This window comes from Strix uralensis, chromosome 4 (assembly GCF_047716275.1).
Source record: "Strix uralensis isolate ZFMK-TIS-50842 chromosome 4, bStrUra1, whole genome shotgun sequence".
NCBI lineage: Eukaryota > Metazoa > Chordata > Aves > Strigiformes > Strigidae > Strix > Strix uralensis.
Window position 1 is genome coordinate 116770648 of NC_133975.1, and position 19294 is coordinate 116789941.

At 38.2% G+C, this 19294-nt stretch overlaps 1 protein-coding gene across 2 annotated transcripts in view; it reads right to left on the bottom strand.

Moving 5' to 3' along the window:
• Nucleotides 1-320: 320 nt before the first annotated feature.
• Nucleotides 321-19294, bottom strand: part of CLMN (calmin) — a 77784-nt gene continuing 58810 nt past the window's right edge. For both annotated transcript variants that reach the window (XM_074868700.1, XM_074868701.1), the window contains exons 6-13: nt 17977-18167; nt 15994-16187; nt 14912-14994; nt 12173-13492; nt 10349-10530; nt 9296-9356; nt 8178-8239; nt 321-6911 (exon numbers count right to left, since the gene is read on the bottom strand). In XM_074868700.1, the coding sequence (XP_074724801.1) occupies nt 6758-6911; nt 8178-8239; nt 9296-9356; nt 10349-10530; nt 12173-13492; nt 14912-14994; nt 15994-16187; nt 17977-18167 (2247 nt within the window). In that variant the 3' untranslated portion in view covers nt 321-6757. The remainder of the gene's footprint in view (nt 6912-8177; nt 8240-9295; nt 9357-10348; nt 10531-12172; nt 13493-14911; nt 14995-15993; nt 16188-17976; nt 18168-19294) is intronic.

Consider the following 19294-nt stretch of genomic DNA (forward strand, 5'->3'; position numbering starts at 1 on the left):
TGCATGAATAAATCTTCACCTTTATAAAAATTTATAATTAATTTTTTGTTGACTAGAATAAAAGTTTAGATTCTTTTTCCAAAATTAAAAGTCACTTTTTGGGTAGGTGGGAAGATAACACACTTCATGAATTTGCTGTGTTTACTGAGATCTTCTCTGTTAAAAAGTGAGTATCATCTCTGGGCATGAAAATGAATAAATAAAAATAATCTATAATAACAGATATAATGATAATGAATAAATAAGAACAAAATGTTGATTTCTCCTGAAATGAGATGTTTGAAGGTATTTTCTTGGGAGGACAAGGACAAACCCACAGATAACAGATTATATACAGGAAGCCTGTCCATTTATTTCAAAATTGGAGATTTTATAAAATAAAGTAGAACTATTCACTAGTAAATACTATTCTTATTACAGTATAAGTTTCTAAAAACATTTTATTTTCTAATGTACCAACTATACAGAAGAATATATTTCTTTCTCACAAAAATTAGCTTTGAGCAACAAGTGCAAACATTCAATACATACCGATTGAAAGCATTCAGAAGAAATGTATTTGAAAGTACACAAAAATGCATCTTCTTCAATATATCTTTTGATACCACTCAAATCCTCCCAGCATTTGTTCTCATTTAAATAACCATCATTCCTCACCACTTGCCAAAGAGAAACATGTATTTTAAATATTACATTCCCTACTTACAAATGATTTCTTCAGGAGAAAAGTCCATCATTAACTCTTTAGCAAACTAGCACTTTACAGATTGCATTTTAAACTGGAGAATTTTAACAAGAAGGGTAGAACACTTTCTTCAGCTTTTTACACAGCAGAATACAATAGCATAAAGTGGTATGCCTACTGAAATATGTTTTGTTCAAGACAAAAGCAGAAGTTGAATTTTTTTATTACAATAAAAATAGACATATTTGACTTGTGTAAGTTACTTGGCATTAAAAAATGACTGCACTGTATCTCTCAAAAAATGAGCAGCATATAATTTGAAAGTTATGTGATTTAAATCAGACCAGTGATTTCTAACTAAACAATGATGATTTTCTGTTACAATCAAATAACGGCCGTGGATCAGGACCCCCCTGTACAAATTGGTCCTTGGACACAGAGCAATTCTATTCCATGAATCAAGGAGATTCCAGGAAGGCCCAGTGAAACTAATGAAACTACTTTGGGAATAAAATATTACCTGACCTGAACACAGCAGTGAAGGCCAGGATCTAGCCTTTCTTGGAATGGTAAGTTTTAGTATTTCTCACCAAGGTAAAATTAATTACTTTTATTGCCCCTTCTAACCTTTTCATGAAGAAAGAAGTGTATTAATCACCCAGGGGCCAATTTTATGTTCCAGAGACATAAACTTAAGACATTCCCCTCATGGTGAGAAAATAACACCGTTCTTGTTTTCCAATATCAACAGTAGCAGCTGCCTGGAAAGGAGTCATCAAAAGTGCAACTGAGGTGGAAGGAAGTTTACCACATCTCACTTTTAGAGGAGGAAAGAAATAATTTGATGTTCCACAATTTCAGTTAAGATAACCCTGAAATAGACATGGCATTTGAAATTAAAAGCGTTAATTTTTCACCCTGTGTGAGCTCTAGAGTTGTGTCAAGCGATGGACAGAGTAAGCAAGCTATCCCATTCATAGTACGACTTTTCCACATCATTTAATGTGCATATACCTCCCATCCTCCTGCATGAATAGCTTCACGATCTTGGGGCAGCGTGGGTGGGAACAAGCCATACAGCAAGTCCTGTGTAGGTACGAACCTGGACCGTGAACAATTTTAAGTCTGGCAGCTGTAAATCAGTGTTATTAGTGGTATGCCAAAGGGAAGAAATGTTATTTACCTGACAAAAAACTGCACAATGTGGAAATACAAAAACTTAGGGGCTTTTTACCTCCATTCAGATCCACTACCTATTAGCTCAATGGAAAACAGTGGGCAACCTATTGTTAGGGTGAGAGCTTTCAGCTGTAGCGGTTTGGGAAGTTTCACAGCCACATTCCAGCTTGTAACCTCACCCTCATCTTTCAGCCATTCGTTCCTGCTGCTGATCTCTAAATCAAAATGGAAGTGGATGTTAACTTCCTCAAAGAAAGAGAGGACTGATCCTGCAGAATTTAGGCAAACAAATGTTATGTGTACAATGGGGTTAACTGAAGTCAGTGGCATTGTTTGTGTACATTAGATTTGAGGGGATCCAGTGCTAAGGGCAATGCATAGGCTTCAGCTACTTCCTGACCTATGTGATTAATGTTGATTTAAGTCCCCTCAGGACCAGATCCTGTAGTGTGTGCTTAGCACACAGATGTGTTGCATTGACTTCCACAGAAGTAGAGGAACTGACACATCACTGGATGCATTCAAGTTTGGCTTGGCAAGAAGGGACTCTTAAGTACATAAAGCTAGCATAAGAGATAATACATTATAACTATTATCTTGTTAGAAGGCTAAATATGATACCACATACACTGGCCAAATTAACCTTCTGAAGCTCTGATTCTGTGGGGATCAGTGCAGAAAACCCTAAAAAAACCCACTGGGTATTGCATGGTACCCCTGTAAACTCAATGGAGCCCTACCTGGGTAAAGAAGTTAGTCATACTGAGCTGGAGTAAATTGAGAATCTCCAGAAGATGTAGAGGATTTAAGTATGTTTAGACACCAGATACCAACATGTAGAAATTTCAGCCTCAGAAAGTTTTAATGGAAGAAAGTAGCTTAATCACTCAGTATATTTTGCAACTTTAGCTGAAAGTTTAACATCACAAAATGACATTGCTATGCAGCTTTAAGAATTACACAATTGTATTCAATCATTTCCTATGTTTTTCAAGTCTACTGTTCATTAAAAACTCTTCCTCTGTTTGCAGTTTCCAGTTTTCAAAAGGATGACACAACTGATGCATAGCTTAATGTTCATTCTCATGAGTCATAATTAATAAATAATCATATCACATACATAGAATTTTATAGGTACTCTTAAAATGGTTTTACAGTTCTATTAAATATATAGATAAAATAATAACTGCTATATAAAAAAATCATTTTAAAACAGCTGAACTCTCAAGCTTTGCATAAAATTCTGTAGACACATTCATTACAATCTAGAAACTCAATAAAAATACATTTTAGAGCTCAATCCATCAAAAATATTCATGGCATTGAAAAGTGATTGTCATTTTTTTTACTGTAATCTGTGCTTGCCCTATCGTTGCACTGATCATTTCCTACAATTTGGCAAAGGCTATATTCAATTCAGTTTGTAAATTATGTGACTGTTTAACTCAATTCTTCAACTCTAAGACATCTACCAATAAATGTTTACCAGGGTTCTGTCTTCAATAGCGTATCTTCCCTTGCACCTTCTATAAAATCACAATGAAACATTTTGCAATTAAGTTACAGGACTACAATTATACTGAACCATCCTATTATAACTGTCTCTCCATTTTTAATGGTGCTTCTGTGAACACCAAACATCCTTTATCCAGTGATCCTCGAGCACTTCCGGACACTTACACTTCACAATACTCTGCTACCCACACATCTGCTCAACAACAACGGGTTTTAAAAATGGTCTTAATAGATTGATACCCGTGTGTATCTGAATCCTGCTGCTAAATCAAAATACCAAATGCAGTCAGTTCAAGCTTAGCATTTTTCAAAAAAACAGACAAATATTCAAGAAAAACTTCCTTATTCAGACCATCGACATATCTGTTGGAAAACAGCTGGATGAGAGACTGCCCACAAGCCTTTAAAACTTCTGCTACCTCAAGCCAGTCCTCTAGCCAGCAAGTTAAAACAGGCTTTGCCATAGTGACTGCTTCACAATCAGGCTTTTTAGACTGTAAACTCAGAATAGGACACAAAGTCTAACAGCAAGCAATGTTTCCACAATAGGGCACTTGCATGGAGGGATTGGATCTTGCGCTGTGGAAGAAGAGATGCAGGCTTACAAGTCAATTTAAGTGGGGGAAGTGCTGCTTATGCAGATGTCATTTTTTGCAGTTCCAAGTAATGGCAGAACTCCTGAAGAGCTCAGTCTCTTCATGCACAGTTGACCATACCAGTATAATCACTCTTAACTCTTTACCCTAGGGATCTTCTTACCCAGGTAATGGCTCAGTAAAGTAAACTGCTTTTGTTATAGAAAAACACAACCAAACAAACCCAAATATGGAAAGCAACTTAATACCAAGTATCATGGAGTAATTTAGTATTTTTTTCATCTGTTTTGCAAGGAAGAAAGAATCTCTATCTCTTAATGGGATAGGCTGGAAAGCATACATCAGTTTAAACATCAGGTGAGATGATCAAGACAATTGCTGGATGCTGTTTAACACTTAAACTGCTCACTTCACTGTTTCAGTCACTGTTCATCAGTGGGAGGCAAGAAAGAAAATACTGTGTAGTGAAGTTGCCAGCATCAGTGCAATTTTTTCATTCTTTATGGGTGTCAGTTGTTTAGATGAGACATCCAAAGACCTCCTCATTCTGATTAATTTCCTTAGGAGGAAGGGGAGAAGACAGAAGGGTGCTTAGTTTACTTGATTGAACTTTGATAGCTGTAAAATTCTATGAAGAGACTGTAATCCTTCTTAACTTCTTTTGTTTCAGAGAAAATGCACTAGCTCTTCAATGTTATATTTTAGCCTACTTCAAGAAAGCATCTTCAAAAATTCTAGTATAGGTTTTCTTTTGGAAGAAAGTATCACTGTCTTCATCAACAAGCACAAACAGGTTCAGGCATCACAAAATCAGATGACTCAAAATGTTGAACATTTTCATCAGCAAGATGAAACACTATTTTTTTTTTTTTACTTATGTTGATGTACACTGAATTAACTTGGGAAGTTTGGATCTGTTCCTCACCAAGCACAAAGGACCTTATTTTTAGTTTCATGGGGTGAATCCAGCACTATTCAATGATGACAGTACAGAACAGGAAAGATTTCAGCTTTCTGCTGACTGAAAGAGGTTCAGAATTTTATCTGCAATGTTTAACACCTCCTGCTGTGCACTGCTGCTAGTGAATTCTGACTGCAGCTTGGAAGAAAAATCCCAGGGAAACAAAAAGCTTATAAAGAAGAATGAAGTGTGATGGATGATTAGGATTACCCTAGCAGATAACATGACTGTAAACAGGTTTTAAATACCTGCAAATAAATTGCTATGTATTCTGGTGTGTCCTGATCACAGGTACTGTTAGGTCAGCTGAAAACTAAGCCAGGGCAGAGAGATACACCTTATGCTAAAACAAAATATGTAAAACTTATAGCCACGTGTTGTAACTTTCACTCAATGTAAATTATGAAACCCCTTGTTTTATGAAGCACATTGCAGTCAACCTTATGAATTTTCAGGTAGAAGCAGCAACACGACGTAATCTCATAAAGCATACTATGAAACGAAAAATGTGCCAATGAAAAATAGTGACTTCACTAAAAGTCACACAGAGAAAAGTTACTGCTATTAAATTGAATTTGAAGACTTCTCTTTTGTTCTGTAATGCACAGGTACATCACCTCTGGCAAAAATTCTAAATCAAATACCCTATAGTGATCACTGATGTGGACAAAAATTACAAGATGCAGAAATGGCTCAACTGTGTCTTCGGACAAGACAAGTCTCTGCAGTTGTACTAGAAAGTCAATACCAGCCTTCAACATTTCTCTGTATTTAGTTTTACATCTGTAATTTCTTTCTCTATTGATTTGGGCACTTAAAGGATATTTCTAATCCTTTTACCATGCATAAGTTAAGTTACCTATTATTTTTTGTATCTCCATAAAGAGAAATCTTTACACCATCTGGTAAGTAAAAGCAGCAAAGAAAAGGAAGCAGAATCAGCCTCAGAAGCAGCGAGGTACTTTTTAAAAAAAAAAAACAAATGGTATCTGTTCTGATAAAATTGTTAAGCTTCTTGAACGACTTTTTCAAAGATGGCCACCATCAGTAACGTATAAAAAGTGTATTTCTTCAGGTATTCTCTACAGAAGTTTCTGAACTAAGATTTCCCATATGATCCCTCCTAAGAAGCAGCTAACATGTATGTTCTTCACACTTCTCCACACCCAATTTATTCCTGCAAATTAAACATAACAAAAGGTGCAGGATAAAAATTAATTTAAATCCTAAAAAAGCAAACTCCCCTACCCAAAAAAACCCTCAATCTGATTTTGTTGCTTGACTGAATTGCCATTGGAATTGTAATCAATTCCTGGAGTCAGCATGTTCCACCCCCTGCAGCTCTGCTCTGCCTCCAGCCCTCTCAAAGAATTGCATGTGAAAAAACATTTCTAGCCTTGCCCTTGCAGTTGGGCCAGATTCATGGGCAAGTCAACACCATCCCTCTTCCACAGCTGTCAGGCCCTACGTAAGTAAATGAAGCCAAAAGAATAATTTTTGAAGACTAGAGCTCTGAATTGTTCATATTTCTACTGATAATTATCTGGTTTTATTTAGCATCTTATAAAGCAAGGCACAAATGTACAAAATTGCGTCTACTAAATCAGGTAATTTTTATATATATTTATACAATTACCATAATAGAAAATGTGCTTAGACACTGTCATAGCACAACAGTAGAGGAATTGAGGACAACCTGATAATAAACACAAATATCAGGTCCTACATTTCTGTTTGTGCTTCACCTGAAGGAACATATTCATATGCAGATACACAAAGCAATCCAGCCACCGTCCTTTGTTTTTTCACACCTCACAGAAATCAAACTTTGTTTCTAAGAAGCTGTGGAAGGAGTAAAAGGCAGTAGACCAGCACCCAGAAAAAAATGATGAAGTAGAGTAGCTCTGACTGCTCAACAATTGTAATCTCGTGAGTTTGTGCTGGAGTCTCACTTGCTTCCGAGTCCTTTTTCTTCCTGAAAACAGGAGAGAATTTGATAAGAGGCAGGAAAAAGAAGAAACGCTCATTGTTAATATTTACTGTAAAGATCAGAGGGCAGACTAAAAGACAGCAGTTTAATGAACCATTTCAATCTAGTCAGTCGGAGTCCAAGCTAAATAGGAGGTGCATAATGGGCTGTAGCAGTGCGCTCCCTTAGAAGCCAACGTACATAGCAATTAATCCTCTGAAAACTCTGGACAAATTGTCAGGTAGTTTAAATACATGCTGTTACAGTACAGTCCTTTGATGTAAGGTGATTTCCATCAGTCAAAAAGATGCCCTTTTATATTCCGAACAGTAAATGTAGTTCTGGGCAATATGTATCACACTTTCACAATTTTACTTATACACTGTATCTGACTTGATATACTTTCCCCAAATCATCTACTTTCAGAGCTTCTCATGCCAGACACCAGAACATTAAACAGAAAAAGCCCAAGACTTCCAGAAACCAACTAGCAGTTGAGGGTTTGTAGGACAACTCCAAAATTCCAACTTTCCAAAATCTCAGCTGCAGTTCATAAGGGCAAAGCTTGATGGGCTCTGCCAGCACCACTGAGCCCTCACAAAGCCAAGAAAAAGTCATATTTTAAAAGGCATACGATAGTACACTCATTTTATAATTTCATACTACTATATGAATCACCCTCTGGTAGACTTTTTTTTTAATCTACTTGTGGAGAAAACTGGGTTTTGGCCTGTTTTAATAAGTTGTTTCTTATAGATATGTAGACTCTAATACCAGAGGGATACATGCTCTGCGTTCAGGGTCCATCACCCTAAATCTAAACTAAACACAGTATAAAAACTCATGGGTGCTCTAACAGAGGCCAGAACTCTACTAAGTATCATCTTTCCTTAGTACTGAGCACACTAAACAGTGTCTTGACAGTCTTCCAAAGCTGGAAAGAGTCATCACTGCCAGAGGGCCTCATATTTGAAGTCTTCCCACTCTTTTCTTGGTCTGAAATATTCACCACGTGTGGAAACTGCTCACAATCTTGCTTAAATAGCTGAATCTTTCAAGTCAAGAAAAAGCATTTTAGTCAAGGGGGAGATTGACAAATGAAGAAGTTTTGTATCTTACACCTATAGGAAATACAGACTGCAAGCCATTACACGACATCCAGTCAGTCTCTACCGCTACAGTTGGTTTTAATTTCCCTTTGTAACATTGTTAGAAGTACCTAGGAGTTAGGGATACCTTGCAAAAGGCTTTGTCTGAATAAGAATGACTCACCTGATGATTAATGGATTTTCACCCATATCTGTCATCTTCTGCACATTTACACCATAGGTTTCCTTAAACAAACCAGGAATAGATTATATAAAAAAAATAAAATCCAGCATCTTGCAAAGATGGTAATTGTGCGTGTATTTTATGCAGAGTATGTCTTAACGTTTGCTCAAATAAAATGAAAGTTGCTTATAAATTTATTCCCTGCCAGCACATCCACCACTGCAGTCTGGTACACACACAGAAAAGGAAAAAAGTTGTGAAATAAGATTTTTTTGCTTTTAGTTGCTTTCATTCAGTTGAATAAAGCTCCCCTCATTCATATATATTTCTAGTAGCTCTGACAGCATTGCAAAACTAAAACATCTGTGTGAAACCTCCTTTTCATTGAACATTGGTGGCAGCATTTCTTTAAAACCCCAAGACAGCCAAGATTTTATTTTGTGCTGAAAAGAGCCATATTCCTATCATGCTCAGTGTGCCCAGATTGCTGATGCTGTCCCTTCCTTCTGACTTAAAAAATAAAAATCCAGAGCTCAGTTGTGTAGTGTGCTCTCAAGAAACCAGTATGAATTACATCTGCTATTAAGAATGCAGTTTCACATTACAGCTAAAATTCTTTTAGGGTTAGCTGCTGTTATTGAGATTATATAATACACCTACGATGAAGGAGAGGAAAAGAGCCCACTCTTTCATAAAAAGTGCACTTCAAGAGACACAGCATTTTTGCAGGGCTGTGACCAGGACACCAACATACATACAGAGAATGCACAAACTAAAAGAAACTGCAGCAGCAAAGAAAGGCAGCTTTAAAGAAGTGAAATGTTGCAGCTATACAGTTATGATAAAATAAGCCTCAAAGTTACAATAGATTTAATTGTAGTATAAGGTACTCCTTTCTGGGTTTGTTTGAGGTTCAGTAAGGTTCAGTTCCATATATTTAGGAGAGTTCAATAAAGCTTTTCAGCTATGCCTAGTTTTGGCACTAAAATTATTAGTAGTCACAGGGCTTTTGTATTATCACAGAGCTTTATACAGAGAATAGACCCTTTACAGTATGTGAACTTTTGAAGTTTAAGAGAAACAGAGAAACAGTGATAGGTAAATTTCCACATACTTACCTCCTCAGAAGTATTAAGAGATCTTTTCCGGAGACAAATGTTGGAATCACTGTCAGTGGTTCTGAAATGTATGTAAAAGCAGTTTTAAATTCATAAAGCTAAGTTTTGTTTTGACTTCAAAGATAGCCACTGCAATTGCACATGCTAGTTTTAAGCTATGCAAAACCACAAATATACATTATTGCATGTATTAGAATATGGACTGGCAAGAGGTTGAGAGGGGACGCAGCTGGGATAGCTGACCCAAACTGACCAAAGGGATATTGCATACCATATGATGTTGCGCTCAGCAATAAAAACTAAGAGAAAGGATGAAGCTGGCAGAGGGACACACACACACTTGTTATTAAGGCATCTGTCTTCTAAAGCAACCACTATGCCTACAAGAGCCCCTGCTTCCCAGGAAGTGGCTGGATGTCACCTGCTGATGGGAAGTAGAGAATAAATCTTTTTTTTTCTTTTTTTTTTTTTTTGTGTCTCCTTTTTGTGTCTCCTTTTGCTTTGCTTTCACATGTGGCCTTTGCTTTTTTCATTAGACTGCCTTACCTCGACCCATGAGTTTTACATCTTATTTCTCCCCCCATCCTACTGAAGATGGGGAGTGAGAGAGTGGCTTTGTGGGCACCTGGTGGCCAGATGAGGTCAACCTACCACAATCTCGTTCACTTGTTCACAGACATAAAAAAAGGCCAACAAATATCTGTTGGAATGAAGCAGTGTCACACTTCCACATAGTGTCACAATGCAGATAAATTATTTAATCTACATTACAAAATTTTTTTTTGGAAAAAGTTATAACACTGCCATGTTCAAAATGCATTGGGGTTCCAGTTGGGTTTTGTGTAGCAAAGTTTGTATACCAAAGTCAAATCAAGTCCCATTGGCACTGCATCACTTGACATGTTTAAAAGAAACACAGGAAGAAGCCAACGTGTCCCAAAATGCTGCTCCTAAAAGAACTCTACAAGAAACATCCAACGGACAGGGCACTCTTCAAAAGACCAGGCATTCATACCAGTTAGGTGTATTTAGGACAAAGTTAATGTGAAATACCTGGTAAATTCCTGACAATCAGCAATTTCTTCCAGTTTATCTTGTGACAGAGTGGTAGTGGCAACTTCTGAGATCTGCAAGTCTTCCGCTTTGATCATATTTTTCCCTTCTTCCTCCCTATTACTACTTTTTTCTGGTCTCTTTATGGCTGTTGATAAATCATCTAGATGTTCTACTATGGCCTGGTGAAATTAAGAAACATTTTGCATTAGACAACAAGACCGATTCCCCACCCTTCCAAATATCTTAGTGGTGCAGCCTACTCAGATGCTAAATTGCATGTAGTACGAGACTGAAAGTCTCACTAAAGAGAATAAAAAGCAATTTATTTATTGAAAATAATTTGGGATACATTGAACTATAAAGTATCATCAGTTCAACATACATACAATTAGTTGCCAGTTCTTTTTATATAAGAAGTCATGACATGACATGGCTCTTTGAAGTAATCCACTAAGACTTTTTTTAATCTATCCCCAATTAGTCTTTGAAGCTAACAGCAAATTGACTTCATTACTCTAGTAAGTGTCAGGACCAAAACACGTCCAAGCAACCTGTCTAAGCAACGTGTAGAGTAACATTAAATGGACACTCATTCCTGAAAAACACTGTCTAAAATTACTGCGCTGGAAAATGTGTAAGACAATTTAAAATCAGTGTCTGCAAGAAGAGATGCTGTAGCAAATACAGCATCTTTAGCATGGCCAGCAGGGACAGGGAGGTGATCTTGCCCCTGTACTTGGCACTGGTGAGGCTGCACCTCAATTACTGGGTTCAGTTTTGGGCCCCTCACTACAAAAAGGGCATTGAATTACTCGAGCGTGTCCAGAGAAGGGCAACGAAGCTGGTGAAGGGTCTGGAGCACATGTCTTATGAGGAGTGGCTGAGGGAACTGGGGTTGTTTAGTCTGGAGAAGAGGAGGCTGAGGGGAGACCTCATCGCCCTCTACAACTACCCGAAAGGAGGTTGCAGAGAGCTGGGGATGAGTCTCTTTAATCAAGTAATAAGTGATAGAACAAGAGGGAATGGCCTCAAGCTGCACCAGGGAAGGTTTAGACTGGATATTAGGAAGCATTTCTTTACAGAACGGGTTGTTAGGTGTTGGAATGGGCTGCCCAGGGAGGTGGTGGAGTCCCCATCCCTGGAGGTGTTTAAGAGTCGGGTTGACATAGCGCTGAGGGATATGGTGTAGTTGGGAACTGTCAGTGCTAGGTTAATGGTTGGACTGGATGATCTTCAAGGTCTTTTCCAACCTTGATGATTCTGTGATTCTGTGAAATTGCCTAAATCCAATACACAGAATAACTACCAAAAATCCCCCCTGTCTTTCTCCTCCTTCAGTGTAGACAAGCCTCCATTTTACCCACATAACTTATCCTACTCAAATTGGTTTAACGTTTTGTAGGCAAATTTCTTTGGATTCAGACAAAAATTATCTTTGCCTGTATCCTTTCTATATCAGCAATACTACCTTCTGTTCATCTCATTACAAATTATTAAAAACACCCTCTGTGATAATCTTTTATGCCTAGGGATTATACAGGAGCCTCAAACTACTTTAAAACATAATTAAAATTCACATTTTTGCAGTGTTATTAGTATTAGGGCTCATTTTCTCTTTTAATGTCAGATCTTCTCACAATCTGCAATTCAATTCATTCCAGTAGAGGGCTGTGGCAACCAGTGTTACAGGACAGGAAACCAAATACATTTTACATATTTCTCTAAAACTTTGCAAAATGAAAGCAAATTAAAACCACTGAGGTCAGATGCTAATCCCCCATATATACACAAAGAAATGCTGGTAGTAAAAAAATAAAATACCTCAGGATGTTGTGGAATAGTGGAATCTTGACAGTTGGTGGCCTTCTTGCCACCTTTTTCAATTTCTAACTCTTCTCCTACTAGTAATGGTACTTCTTTTTCATCGGAAGAATTCATGTGACTGTTAAGATCTGCCACTTCCTCCTTGCCATTCTCAGTATCTATTTCTGACGGAGGGACACCTAGCTTATTCCCTAAGTCTGGCTCCGGAGCATCTTCCTTGTAGGTCTGTTCTGGTAACCCCTTCTCTTGTAAAACATCTGTTACTGTTTCAGAAGAAGCACTGTCATTTCCAGTATCATAACCTTCAATACAAGGCTCAAGGTAAGCATTCAAAACTGCTGATATGGGAACATTATAATGTGGATAATAAAAGAGATCATGGGGTATTACAGATACTTTCGAAGAACTGGGTAGCACTTCAGCTGAAGACTCAACTTCATCACAGCTGTCCAGGTCCTCTGGATTTTTAGGTTCATCTGAGAGAGAGTCATCTGATATTTCATGCTGTGTAGATGGTTCTTGGCCTTTGGGATTAGAACCATTCAGTGAACAGTGGTTAGTCTCTATTGTCTCAAAGACAGGTGATTGCTTTGTATGTTCATTTTGTGGAAGTTTCAGTATTTCCTCATTTAGAAGATCAAGAACATACTTATGTGTATCTTCTTGTTTTGAGGTAACCTCTGGTAAAAGAATTGAAGTCTGGGGTTTGCTCTCTTCTACTTTATTTATAGATTCATCTGTAAGTATACCTGAAGTCCAGGATAATGGACTCAAAGAAGAAGTATTGGCTGAAAGGCTCTTAGTTTCATTGTCATATTCAGTAGAGGTTTCTTTAGTTAATTCTTCAGAGTAGTCTTCAAAAGAGTCAGCAGAATTCTTCTGATCTGTCAGAACAGCTGGAGAAAGGTCATCATCCTGTTTCAGTGGATCATCGGATATGCCCCCTTCACCTGGCATGAATTTATCACTTAGAACCTCCCAAGAGGAATTGGATTCAAAACTGACAGATCCTGTAATTTTCAGTGAGGTAGGCCTCACTAAGTCATTCTCTTCAGACACTTCCTGTGAATCACCTAACACTTGACTCAATTTCCCATTACATTTTTCAGGAACAGCTTCTGATAGGATTCTCTCAGGGGCGTCATGAATGTGAACCTTTGGAGGAGCAGGATGACTCCTTTCATGATTAACAGTATACATGTTCTCTTCACTTTCACTTAAAATCAAGATTTTGCCTTCCTTTTCTGAAGGTGTGTCTTTGATGTGGACATACGTGGACTCAATTGGAAGCTCCTTGTCAGGATCTGTAAAGTCTTCCTGTAAGTGATGATACACCATTAAAAGACAATTCATATCTCAGGTACCATTTTACTTTTCCCAAACACTAGGGAAAGAATAACTACCTAGCCCATCACCTTGTGAATGGCCAATTAATGACTCACTTATTTTGAAAGTAGGGAAACCAATTTGGCAAGTCAAGTGACTTGAACAAATCTCAACATCAAGAAGCCACTTGTACAGGCAGATTAGAATGCAGACAAGCCTACTCCTCAGTTATTAATGTATTCCTCTCTCCCTGCTGCACCTCTGGAGACAACTGACTTGGCTTTTTGACACAATCCCAAAACCTGGGAATAAAATAAATCTAGCAAGTCCACTAAATCCACCGTGAAATATATTAATATACTAGATTATTCCATTCCAACAGACTGTATTAAAAAAAAAAAAAAGCAGGCTTTTTCTTTGTCTATTTAAATGCCCACAAGTATTAATGCCAACAATTCTTATTGCTCATCAAATCTAATAATAATTAGATTATTATAATAATTTTAATTCCAGTGAATTTAGTAATGCACACCAATTTTATAAGCTACAAAGTACACACCAACTGGAACCTTCAGTCAAGAAATGAGAGGTGTAAGAACCATCATTTATGTGCATGTACTCTAGCACAAAAACTTAATGCAGATACTTGAGGGACACTGAGTCCCTTGGGGACCCTTTCAAACCAGAAGGACTATTATTGAACTAGGTTTGTCTAGAAGTACAAAGCAGCCTCCAGAACAGTTTTCAACCTATGCAGAACCTCTCCTCTGGTTCCTGGGACTTTACATTTTCCCTCGAGTTTTCTGTCTCCTGTTCTTTAGTTCCTCTGTAAGTTTATCTGTTTCTCAAAAAGACCTTCGTCAATCCCTGACACTGTCAGTCCCTGCTTGCTCCTCAATTCTTTATATTTTATAAAGTCTGCATTAAAGTCCTGGTCCTTTAAGCGGCAGTTTACTTCATGTTTACAGTGAGTGCTTTTGAATGCTGCATTGCCAAGATTCAGCCTCTGGTATCTTATGTCTGATACCTGCTAAATTCAGATTGACTGTAGCTCTCAAACTTGAGAAGATAGAATTCAAAATGAAATTCAAAGTCCAATGAATCATCATAGGTGAAGGGATAAATTTCAGCCTTATTTAAGACTAGTATATCAAAGTAGTAGAGCCCTATGTAACCAGTTCTAACCTCTGAAAGTTGTAATTGGATGTGAATGTTTAAAAGCCCAATTCTACCAAAAGCATTTTAGCAATTGCCAATGAAAGCCCATTTGACTGGATTTAACAAAAATGTGAAAAATTATTTGTGGCTTATTTTAAATAGCTTAGAAAGAAACCTAAAAGATAAATACAGCAACATTTGACTTTATTAAGCAAATTAAAAAAATGATGTGATGTAGGAGTAAACACATACCCCTTCCAGCTCTGGGAAGTGTTCCAGAAATTGCGCCACGTATGTCACAATTGACTGTTCATCAGGTGATTCCACCATGATATCTATGGAGACAGACACAAGGGGCTTGAGCACACATGGCTTTAAAACACTCTTGCAGAGGAACAGTTCATCAGACATTTATCCTGCCTTTATGATGAGAGAAATAACAGCTACAAACACTTCTCTTTTTCTGTCAGATAAGAGAAATGCTTTCACTGTTGATGGTACTCGAAAGATTTCTCAACATTATTCACACTAATTTTTTCCTATTTCCAAACAAATTCCAAACCCTGATCAGGGTCCCTTTACATCCACCTTCATACTGTCATTTATGCTGTTGTCACTAGACAGTGATCTTGTTGAGTGACAGCACAGAAGTTTATTTTTAGCATGATGGCCCAGTCTTCTAAGAGGTGACCCATGAAAGCAAAAATAACCATTCTGTGCTTTCAATCATAAAATCAAGGCCTAACGCCTCTCTAGTAGAGTTCAGTAAAAAACACCACAAGAATCTCCATTTATATACATATATTTATATACACACATATATTTATATGTTCACACGTATAAGTATATATATGTGTATAAATGCAATGTAAAGGAAAAACTGTGAGATGCAAATACATTTGAATAGGTATCTACCCATGTTCTGGTATGGCAGACCTGCACATTTCATCCAGGAGTGACATTTAGTCTCTGCAGGCTTTAGGCATTATGAAATGGTGCTAATGCACTGAGACACCTCTCAGCACAACAGGATAGTGATTAATGCCCACTAGTAATGCAGATGTCACACAGCATCTAAACATTAGCCAGGACCAGTGTACATAGCTATAACTATGGTAAGATCTCTGCCCCCAAGGAGCTCACAAATATGACTGGAAGCATACAACTACAAGCCAGTGACCAATTCATTTTTATTTTTCTTAGCAATCAGCCCAACACACTGATCACATCAACAGTCTAATCACTGAGAGGTTTTTGGTAGGTGTTACAATGCAATACTCATGAATTCATTATAGTTTGAACGTTACCCAACAAAGTTGATGTAGGCGTTTTACCTTCTGGTTCTAGGAGCCGAGGAACACCCAGCTTATTTTGTGCTATGCTGAAAGCATCCTCCAGGTTTTCTCGAGACGATTTCTCCAGTGCTTGCTTCATGTCTACTAAAGTAGAGTCTATTGCTTTTATGATAGCTAAGAAAGCAAGGCCACTCCTCCAACTGCTGGCAAAGTCCTGAACTGCAACACCATACCTGAACAGAATTACATACAGTTTACATGGGTGGTTGTGTTACAAAAATCCAAAGTAAAGGCATCATCATTTTCAAAGACACCTGAAAGTTAAAAGTAAGGTTGCCAACTTGGTAAAGACATCACCTTTTTCAAAGACTCCTGAAAGTTAAAAGTAAGGTTGCTGAGTTGCACTAGACACATTTGAGATCTTTTTGGATTTTGAAATGCAAAAAATACATCCATAAAACACAAAGATTCACAAACTGCATCAGTGTGGCTAACAGCTGACATCAACCTGCTTGTAGGAAGTAGTTAGCAAAAACAAAGCCCTCAAGAACTCAGAAACCACATTTAACATTCACAAAACCAAATGTCTCTGTGATTCCTGTTTCTGTGCTCTCCAGCATTTTAATGCCATAGCTTGGGAAGACTGCCAACACTTAAATACTTAAAAACATAAGCATAAATGATTCACATTCCTGTGTACTTGGCCTTCTATAGCAGAGAATTGTGCTTTGCCAAATGCAAATGGTGTCAGTATATGTATAAATGACAAGTGTATTAGATGCCCAAAGTTTTGGAGGAAAAAACAACCATCAAACTTGCAATAGAATAGAAAATTCTGCACAGCTCATTGGATAACATGATTATAATGACACTATTATGTTTTTAATAGTGCAGTTGCAAGGACAATTTTCTCCTACTAGATGTTTTCAATTTGTACTCTTTGACTGGACCAAAAAGTCTATGGCCTTTACTTCTCACTCTCCTTGTACCACCTCTCTGTTAGTGACAATATCAGCATTATTTTGGGACTAAAACTCTGCTTTCTCTACAGTCTGCACTAGCAGCAGTGCTCTCAATGGGACGAGTTTATCTGCACAACAAGCACCCTTAGCTTCACTTATGATGTGGCCCACAGGACCAAGTATTTAAGATACAAATTTGTATCTTCAACACTCGACACAGAACATTTGTGTTCAGAGGCAGATTTGGACATATAAATCTATCAACAGGCAAAAATGCCAAATATTCCGCTATCCAGCTTGTATAAGTAAGTTTGACCCATGCCCTCTTTAAAACTCTCTAGCAGTCATCACTTCAGATAATAATATATGTAAAATACACTCCAAGCATTTACATGTGCACTAGACATCTTACACTGAAGATTTTTAACCTAACAGTAGCACTTCCAGGTTAAAGCACTACTAGACAAAATGCTTTGGTGAAAGAACTGCTTTTTTATTAAAGAGGAGAGAGATGTGCTGAGCAATGGAAATGGACTCCAAATGTTACGTGCATGAGAAGCAACTTAAGATTCACTCCCTTCCTGAGGAAAGAGGGACTCTAACGGGGGCTCTGTCCTTCAAGGCACTCTGCAGCACACAGAGAAACTCCCCCAGGGCTGCTGCTTAATTTAAAAGCCTGTTGCTAAAGTCCTTCAATATATTTATTTTTTCAGTTCACCCCTTATTTATGCCTACCCTTTAAGTAGCAAAAGATATCAAATAGACTACATGGAAGCCAGGGGGTAGGGCGAGGAGGGAACAATCCTGTTTTAAACAGTGCCAAGCAGATTAGTGCAAGTTAACATTTAACACTCAAATCATGAAGCCAGCAATGCACATGGCTTCAAGGTCAGATGGCCACTGTTGAGACACGGCTGTAGTGATATACCCCCCTGCAGAGACTCTGCGCCTGCAAACTTCAAAAGCAGAAGCCATAGCACATGGTAACACACACACAGGGCAGGAGAAAGAAAAGAGCAGGTGGGAAAACACAGTTTTATACAAGGGTTTGTCAGCTTACTTTCTGGTTTTCCTCTGAACCCAGATTAGAAGGGCTCTGATGGCTTTCCGCTGATCCTTCACTGTAATGGATATGTTTCTTTCCACACTGGGAGTGCTGGGGTGGGATGTGTCTGACTCTGGACCACTGGGCCCAGAGGACAGGCTGGAGGAGGAGGAGTTCCTGTTGAGGTTGCCTGTCAGCTCCTTAATCTGCAATAAAAGGCAAAACACACAGTGCTCTGATTTAACACCAGCTGCATGGAGAACTCAGTGCTTGTTTTCACGCAAACTTTAAATGTAACAGTGCCAGAACTGAATTTTAAGAGGTAATTATAGACCTATCCATTATAACTCTCAATTTGTATTGCATAGGCGTGACAGCCAGCAGCAGCCCAGCTGGCAGCCCCAGGAAACAGAAAGGGCAAGGTATCAGTTCAGGCTGAACTGAGCAAATTCATATTAAACAACAGGCAAAGAAACATGTCCTTGAAAGAAAAGTTAGTATAACTGAAATTGTTCTTCTCATAGGACTTGCTTGAGTGAAATATTCTTAGTCAAGAAATGGTGACCTGCAGCAGCTCTCCTGTCCTTGGTCAGCATTGGTGTTTGAGTCCAAATTATCCACACTGCTGCTTTCAGGTCCCCCATGCCCTCTGCTGCTGGGGCAACAGATTCCAGCGCACCATCTCTGCCTGCTAGTCCATCTGGCCAAACTGGTGCTGTGCAGCTTGAGAAGCTCAGCCAAGGAGAGGAACCCCACGGCAACTTTGAGATTATTTTTTAAACCTTTAGCCATTTTTTAAATGAACCCAAGAGAATGAAAGAGCCTTATAGTCTTATGATAGTTGCAGGACCCTCCCTCCATCTCTCTTTGTTCATTAGAGTTTTGTATTGTCTAGGAGGTCATTTTCAAAATAAATGTAGATTAGGGAGCAGTTTTAATCTAAGGCTGAGGCTAAATCAATTTTCAGGTTCAAATCAGTTTTATCAGTTCCAGGCCCTTCAAGACCTTTCATCTGGCCATCTACATCAGTTGCAAATTTTTGCCATGTTGAGTAAGTCTCTGGAGGTGACTGATTCTACATGTAATTTCCCACCACATTGGACCAAATCCAGAAAAGGTTATTAAAAATAAGCTGTGACCTGGAACCTAACCCAAGACATTGGTTCAGATCCAGGGAATCTGGAGCAGAACTATAAGAAGGCACAGGAGAGAAGGGAAAGTAGTAATCTGAAGCTCTAATTCTGGTCCAAGTCAAATGAGGGTTTAAACTGTCTCCTATTTACACCAAAATATGTCCAGTGAAGTAAAATGAAAGCAGCTGCAGGTATAAAAT